The sequence below is a fragment of the Ictidomys tridecemlineatus genome, chromosome 3 (genome assembly GCF_052094955.1).
Source record: "Ictidomys tridecemlineatus isolate mIctTri1 chromosome 3, mIctTri1.hap1, whole genome shotgun sequence".
NCBI lineage: Eukaryota > Metazoa > Chordata > Mammalia > Rodentia > Sciuridae > Ictidomys > Ictidomys tridecemlineatus.
In genome coordinates this window covers 115,133,933-115,142,676 of record NC_135479.1, presented here as the reverse complement: position 1 = coordinate 115,142,676, position 8,744 = coordinate 115,133,933, and the positions used below count along the sequence as shown (strand labels likewise).

The window sequence follows — 8,744 nt, the reverse complement described above, 5'->3', positions numbered from 1 at the left end:
AGAAAAGGGACAGCTTAAGTTCACATAAGTATTTTTTTCCCTTCCTTAAGCACATCCCAGAACACAGGATTTCTAAGGATAAGTATACTTTTCATTGGAGCACATTACACTTTTAAGATGAATTTACACCAATACCTCATTCTTAGTTCTTGAAATGAGCATGACTCCGCTGTCTTACCAATACAAGAGACATCCTTGCCAGGCACAGTTGCATAGACCTATATTTTGTAGCTACTCTAGAGGCTGACTCAGGAGGATGCAAGTTCCAGGCCAGCCTGGGCAACTTTGGGAGGTGGGTCTCAAAAACAGCAACAACAAAAAAGGCCTGGGGATGCGGCTCAAGCGGTAGTGTGCTCACCTGGCATGCCTGCGCCAGAGTTCCATCCTCAGCACCACATACAAACAAAGATGTTGTGTCCACCGAAAACTTAATAATAATAATAGTAAATATTAAAATTCTCTTAAAAAAAAGGACTGGGGATTTAGCATAGTGATGGCGAGTCTCTGGGTTCAACACAGCAAAACAAACAAAAACAAAAAATCTATTGTTTATGATCGATATTTTTTCTACAAAGAGTAGTAAAGATTTTTTTTTTTGTTCGTTGAATTTAAGGTTTCCAAAGAGATTGATGGGTCTGTTTCAAAGCACTAATGTCTATAAAAACCACTCACTCTCCAGATTGACTTATTTCCGCGAACACGTCTTTACTATTTTATAGTTATAGTTAATATTTTACTCATCTTTATATGTTTGTCTCACCTCGCCTCAGAGGAGTTGGCATATAGTAAAATGTACTAGCAAACTAGGGGCCTTTCTTGTTTGTGTCCCATGCTATTCAAGTCTGCACTCAAGCGCTCACTAAGCCCACTAAGCGCTCACTTAAACTCTCGTGGAAGAATTTATTTCTTAACCACCCACTCACCAGCATCTAAACATCACCTTTGAACCCGGTAGAGTGACCGCTGGGTAGGACCACCAAACTCAAGCGCGTCCCAGGCCAACAAGCCCCATGGTAGCAGCACCGAATTTCCTTTCTCTCTGAGACCTCAGCATCTTCGTGGGTATTTTCTTTCGAGACCCTCTTTGCGTATTTGTGTAGATATTCTTCAAATATTTAACTTAACAGTCTACGCAGAACTTATACCTTTCTAAGAGGAAGATCCCGGGCAAGAGAAAGTAAAAGCTTGCAAATGAGATAGTGGAAAATGAGAAACCTGGTCACTTCAGAGACAGCAGGAGCTGACGTGGGCGGGGTATTGGCAGCTGAGGACCCCACGTGACCCTAGGGGCCGACCCCGCCTCTCTGTCCGCCGCTGGGGGGCGCATGCGCAGCCCGTGCTAGTGATGGAGGAGAGAAGATGGCGGAAGCGGAGTGAGTGACTTGCTAGTGACTGATGTCGTAACCCGGGGCGAGTGGGGGCAGCGACACGTTCCTCAGTAGAAGATCTCAGGGCTCTTTCGCTAGCAGTGCATGGAAGGGAAACCTGAGAACTACTTTATTCTGTTGGTGCCTGCTTGGCCCTAGTCGGGGGGCGGAGGTGAACTGAAGGGTCCAGTTGCCCTGCAGGCGGGAGCGCCCCTTCTGCCGTCTGGACCGGGTCGGCCGAGCCCTGAGCGCACGGTCACCCCTGAGGCCCTGTCCTCTAGGGTTCTCCAGGAAACAGATTCCTGTGGGCCCCTCAGGTGCTGTCATCCCTTCAAGTGGGCCCTGCGGGCCTCGTACGCCAGGGGCCCGCGCGGAGGCTGGGTAGGGCAGGGCGGGCACTGCCAGGCCTCCTTCGTGCTACCATCCTTCGGCTCCGGCGCCTCCCCGCTCTCAGCCGGAGAACGAGAGACCCAGCTGCCCACTGCCCTCCCGCGGTGGGGTAGGGCGAGGGCTAAGTGTCTTGGCGCGGGCCTGAGGGCGGCGGAGGTTGCTGCGCTCTGTTGAGGCTGAAAACACCCCGGAAGGAAAGACCTTTCCCTCGGGTCTCTGGCTGCAGGGTTGCTGTCTCCCTAGAGGGCCACATTCTTGTGTGGCAGTGTGATGGTATGCTTAGTTAGCGACTCTAAAACTTAAATATTTCTCGGGTAGGCCTCTTGTATACCAGAACTGCAGTGTATTTTGCAGGTATTTATATGCACAGACGGTGGAGTTACCAAAACTGGTCTTTTGTGCCAGGCCTCGAAATGCAATACCATGGTTTGGCCTGTTGCCCTCACCGATGCCTAGAATTTGTATTAGACTTGATGCCTAGAATTTGTATTCTCTGTGACCATTTTCGGTTAGTAGTTAGAACTGTGCCTGGGTTTGAGGATATAGTTGAGCAGAACAACTTTAAAAGTACCAGACATTGCTGGCATTTTGCATATCACTTGGTGCATGGCACACACGTGTTATGATAGGCAGTAATTTGGTAAAAAGTTTTCCTTATCTACTACTGATACTGTATAATATTGAACTATATGATACTGTGATTTGATAATTGGAAGGCAATTTGAAAAATAGCAAAGAAGTGTAAAAACATGATTCACTTCCTTTTTTTCTTGTTGGTACTGCGGATTGAACCCAGAGGTGCTTTACATTGAGGTACATACCTATCCCTTTTCATTTTTAAAATTAAAAAAAAATTTTTTAGTTGTAGTTGGACATAATACCTTTATTTTATTTATTTATTTTTATGTGGCACTGAGGATCGAACCCAGGGCCTCGCACATGCTAGGCAGAGTACTAGGCGAGTCCTCTACCGCTGAGCCACAATCCTGTCCTCCCCTTTTCATTTTTTGTTTTGAGACAGGATCTGGCTGAGTTGCTGAGGCTGGCCTTGAACTTATTATCCTCCTGCCTCAGTGTCTCCAATCATCATTTTCTAATAAAAAAGAGTAACTGAGGAATCAGCTACTTCCTTTATTCTTTCACTTTTTCTCTCTTTTTAAAAAATATTTTAAAAAATATTTATTTTCTAGGTATAGGTGAACACAATGTCTTTATTTTACTTTATGTGGTGCTGAGGATCGAACCCAGTGCCTCATTCATGCTAGGTGACTGCTCCACCTCTGAGCCACAATCCCAGCCCCTCTTTTTCTCTTAAAAGGAGATTGGTTCCTCAGAGCCAAATACTGTTTACATAGTGATATAGAAAAAAAGGAAATTTGTACATAAAGGAAGTCCTATCAGGATAGTATATGAGTACCCAATTAGTGCCAAATTCCTTTTGCTTTTTGTGAAGTAGAAGAGTTTTTGTTACATTCTTGTCACACAGGTTGTGTTTCTCCGGAAGAAATGACTGATAAAAAAAGGCAGATAAAAGAAGGAAGATAAAACCAGTATAATTTCAAGTGTATTTTTCATTATTATGTGCATTATGACCCTGTAAAAATTACAGTAGTTCTAGCTTCTAACAATATTGAAGCCCTTAGAATTGATTTTTTAGTGTTGAATTTAATCACATATGGATTCTGTGTTGGGAGAAATTTTATATCACAATATAAGTGGAATTTTAATATTGGAAGAAATAGAAAATTTGGTACAAAAATGTACTTTACTGTCTATACATAAGGAAACTGTATTTGAGGAAAATTACATAGTTACGCTGTTTTTAAAATTTAGAGCAATTCATCTTGAAAAAGATTTCTATAAGGATGTGGGAAGTTGCTGTTAACTGCTACCCTTATTTCAGTAGAGTAATCTGTTCTTAAGTCAAACTCGATTATTAGAAATAGTAAGGACAGGGCTGGACTGCAGCTCAGTGGAGGAGCACTTGCCTAGCCATGTGAGGCACTGGGTTGGATTCTCAGCACCACATATAAATAAATAAATTAAGTAAATAAATATATTGTGTCCTACAACTTAAACAAAAATTAAATAAAATAAAAGAAGGACAGTGTTGTAGAGCAATTAGAGAAAACCTGGTATGAATTACACTTTTTTTGTTAACTTTTTAAAGATAACTTGTTTTTTAAGTAAAGTGTATATAAGCAACCAAAACTAAGCTACTCAACAGAAGTCACATTCTTTTAAAATGTATAAATATGAGTGACTGTAATTTGTTGTTATCAAATGAATGCAAAGAATTGTTTTAAAGTACTCCGATACTGCTTAAATTTTAATTTTTCTAGTTAGTGTGGTATTCTCTTACCACCTATTTTGATTTTAAATCCCTCCTTTCAATATTGCAAAGATAAACTTTAGACCAGGTTTTGTCAGTTACATATCTTGGCTCACTTAAATTCCACATAGATAGATATTAACTATTAAATATCCTATGTATATGTAAAGTATTTTTCCCTTCTAAGTGTTTTTTTGTGCTAGCTGTATTTTGTTTCTTTATAGAGGCTTAGACTCTTGCTGATTATTTTCTTTTTCTTTTTTTTCTCCTGGTACCAGGGATTGAGCCCAGGGGTGCTTAACCACTGAGCCACATCCCCAGTCCTTTTTGTTTTAAAATGTTTTATTGAGAGATGGGTTCTTGCTAAGTTTCTAAGGCTGCCTTTGAACTTACAGTACTCCTGCCTCAGCCTCCTAAGCCCAGCTTGCAGATTATTTATTGAAATGAATTTTTTTTTTTTTTTTTTTTTTTTGGTACTAGGGGTGTTTAAGTACTGAGCCATACCCTCAGCTTTTGAAGTTGCTTAGGGCCTTGCTAAGTTGCTGAGACTGGCTTTGAAGTTGTGATCCTCCTGCCTCAGCCTCCCAAACCACTGGCCACTGTGCCCAGCTGGAATGTATATTCTTTAAAGCTCATAAGATTATTCTTTTTGTCAATATAAATCCTTTGTGTTATCTGCCAGATTTAAAGACCACAGTACAACAATGGATAATGAACCAAACCCTGGAGCATCTTCTGTGTCGACAACAACCAGTAGCACAACAACCACCACCATCACCACTTCCTCTTCTCGAATGCAGCAACCACAGATTTCTGTCTACAGCGGTTCAGACCGACATGCTGTACAGGTATTTCAGCTATAATGATGGGTAAAATTAGACTTGGAGTATCATATTGCTTTTTGTTTAAACCAGATCAACGTATTGATTCAGATCCTGAAATGTACAGTTATAATTGTTAAGATCTGGGCTGGGGATGTAACTCAGTGGTAGAGCACTTGCCTAGCAGGTACAGGGCCCTGGGTTTCATCCCTGGCACTGCTTAAAAAAAAAGAAAAATTGTTAATGTTTGAAACAACCAGCAGTTATTTAATAATTATACTGTTAAATAGTTTGTTAACATTTATGTGTCAGGAAAATTATAATTGGAAGTCTCTTGATGTTGCTATAAAGGAAAGGTACTCAACCTAGACCCCTAACATGCAGAATGACTCTAGGTTCAAATTTTGTATTTGAATCCAAAATATAGACTTGGGGAATTTTCAACTCTGTAGTTGCGTTAAGAGGTTTATTTTAAACCCATGTGGCCTAAGAACCCTAGTAGGAAGATGCCTTCTATAGTTCCTGGGGCAAATGGGAAAGGAAATATTTAAGAAGAGTCTTGGGCTAGGTCACTTATTAACTTTTAATAATAATGGAGATAATGTGGTATTGTACACTACATGGGCATTGCATTCTGATATGCTGTTTGAATCCCATTTTTGTTTTCATCAGTATCTATGTGGCTTTGGGTGGGAGGCACAATCTCTTTGAGCCTTAGGAGACTAAAATGAGGACAAGACTACCTTTTTCATTAGTTTCTTTGAGGATTTAAATGAAGCCTCTAGAACTCTGTGGAATATATTATAGGTACCTAATAAATACTAGTACTAGTATCTATTGAACAGTTGCTATGTGCCAAGCATCTGATAAATACTTCATGTGGATTATCATGTTTAATTCTCACCACACCTCTATAAAGTAGACATATGGGAAAACCAGTATTTTAAGTAGGCTAAATAATTTCCCGAAATTCATACAGCTAGTAGGTTCTCTGATTTCAAAGTCTGCACCCTTTATACCCTGTGAGGTCTTGTGTTTTTCTGTTATACCTTCTTGCTTCCTCTACCTCCTAATTGCATTTTTTTTTTCAGTCAAGGAGGGGCCTTGGTAATGCTAGGCAAATACTGTATCACTGAGCTATATCCCCAAACTCTCTAATTGTATTCTTAACTGTTTGTGGTATAGTCTTCTCTCTGTTCCATTTTTCTCTAGTGTAATAACTATTAAACTGTTCTGTGGTTTAGGATTTAGTTTTCTGAAGTCACTGTAGAGTGGAATCAGAACTGTTGGGCACCCAGGCAGCTCAGCAGAATTCAAACTGGAATGGAGAGTATGCATTTAATGTTCTTCACTTTTTTCTGAGGCAAGGGATATGGAGGAGAGTATCTAGATCTTTGAGATAATGGGATATTTTTGTGTGTGTGAGGGTGAACTCAGGGGTACTTGACCCCTGAGCCACATCCCCAGCCCTATTTTGTATTTTATTTAGAGACAGGGTCTCACTGAATTCCTTAGTGCTTCACTTTTTGCTGATTCTGGCTTTGAACTTGTGATCCTCCTGCCTCAGACTCCTGAGCTGCTGGAATTATAGGCATATGCCATCATGTGCAGCTGGTGATAATGGGATATATATATATTTTTAATATTTATTTTTAATTGTAGTTGGACACAATACCTTTATTTTATTTATATAATTTTATGTGGTGCTGAGGATCGAACCCAGGGTCTCACATGTGCAAGGTGAGTGCTCTACCTCTGAGCCACAACTCCAGCCCCATAATGGGATATTTTAATATGACATTTCATTTTCTAGTTTTCCCTTAAGGTGGATGTATTAATAAAAATAAAGTATTATTGGAGATGTGTAGATGTAGATATACCTCACAAATATCTCTAACTCTAGTTGTTACAAAGATTATGGAATTGCTGTCCTAAAGAGCAATCAAATCAATATTTATTGAGCTATCTAAGTAGTTCTTTATTCTACCAGTTTTTTTTTTCTCTTAGTCCTGTGAATTCTCTTTAACATGTTAATTCCTGTAGAGAAATAAAATAAGAACAATGTTCTGTACCTGTAACTTGTATTTATGCAATGCCTGGAGTATAGTGTTGAATGGTAATAAAAGATTACCAACTACAGAAAATTACTGCACTCTGATAAAATTATGTCAAATAGAGTGTTTATTTGTTTTTTCAGTTTGATTTTTAGAATTTTATTACAGAATTAAAAGAAGATGTATAGATTTGTCTGACAAGAAAAGATAAGTTAATGTAATTCTGAATTACTTAATGCTGGTCTGTAGTCCTCTATAACCAGGAATCAAAAGCTTACATTGATTTTTGTGACAGGAGTTTTTAGCACGTATTCAATTTGCCATTGGAGAGATGACATATGCATGCCTGAAGTAAACAATAATTCATGGAAATGTTCTTTCTTGAAATTTGGGTTCAAGGTTTTATGGTTATAGGTGTCCAAAATTTAGATTATGAAGCTATAGGATTATGGCTCTGTTACTTCCTTAGCACTTTGGAAACTCTGGTTTGATACTAAGATTGAGGTTCTGTGCTGTTTTGGTTACTTGGGCATGATATGACCTTGGGATGTGGCTGCAGAGGATTGGACTTATCTTTTGAAGAGATGCAAGATTTTTCTCTGGTCTTAATAGAATACTCGACTTTACCACATTTATCTATTTGTGAAATTTCATGATTAGATTTTATATTTTATTAATATTCACAAACACTTTTTAGGAGTCTTTTTAATACTAATATTTTTTAAAAATATTTATTTTTTAGTTGTAGTTGGATACAATACCATTATTTTATTTATTTATCTTTATGTGATGCTGAGGATTGAAATTGAACCCAGGTCCTCTCATGTGCTAGGTGTATGCTCTACCACTGAGCCAAAACCTCAGCCCCAATACGAATAATTGTATTCTGTGTGGAAAATTAAGAACTCTGACATTTAAAAACATTAAAAATAATTATTGAGTAATTTTCAGAAAAAGAAACAGTTTTGACAATTTTTGTAGGATTTTTAGACACTTCAAGAAAATTTCAAACCAGAAGATAAAAATTACCTCTAATTAGCTATCCATCTACAGTACTCTTTTATGTTTTCCTAGACCCCTAACATGCAGAATAACTTTAGGTTCAAATTTTGTATTTGAAGCCAAAATATAGACTTAGAGAAATCTTTTAGAGTATTCCTACTCATCTACTGAATATTCTACTCATCTACAATCTCCTTGAGCCTCAGGTTAAAAAAAAAAATCAAATGCAATTATAAGAAAAATATAATTATGAGATAGAGGAAGTAAGCAGGTATAATAGAAAAACATAAGAACTCACAGGGTATAAAGGTTGTAGACTTTGAAGTCAGAGAAGCTACTAGCTGTATGAATTTTGGGAAATTATTTAGCCTACTTAAAATACTGGTTTTCCCATTTGTAAAATGGAGATAATAATTATGTCTACTTTCTCACTACATCTATAAAGAATTAAGATAATCCACATGAAGCATTTATCAGATGCTTGGCACATAGCAATTGTTAAAGAGATACTAGCTACTAGTGTATATTGAGTACCTATAATATATTCCACAGGGTTCTAGATGCTTCATTTAATCCTCAAAGAATACTCAGATTACTGAGTTATTTTGATATAAAAATGATTACTCAGTTAATTTGGTAAAAAATGACATCTTATTCTAAACTTTCTTCACCTGCTAATATATTTGAGAATGTTCTTATTAATAAATACAAGTCTGTATCTGCACTGTGAAATGTGGTAGCCATTAGCTATCTGTGTACCTATTTACATTAAAATCAA

The 8,744-nt window shown here is 38.0% G+C and overlaps 1 protein-coding gene across 13 annotated transcripts in view; it reads left to right on the top strand.

The window, feature by feature from the left end:
* The first annotated feature begins 1,319 nt into the window (after positions 1-1,319).
* Phc3 (polyhomeotic homolog 3) overlaps positions 1,320-8,744 on the top strand; it is a 79,902-nt gene continuing 72,477 nt past the window's right edge. For all 13 annotated transcript variants that reach the window (XR_013436633.1, XR_002484746.3, XM_078043623.1 and 10 more), the window contains exons 1-2: positions 1,320-1,373; positions 4,772-4,937. Coding sequence is in view for 11 of the 13 variants with exons in the window: in XM_078043623.1 (XP_077899749.1) it covers positions 1,360-1,373; positions 4,772-4,937 (180 nt within the window). In the remaining 2 variants the exon portion in view is untranslated. The remainder of the gene's footprint in view (positions 1,374-4,771; positions 4,938-8,744) is intronic.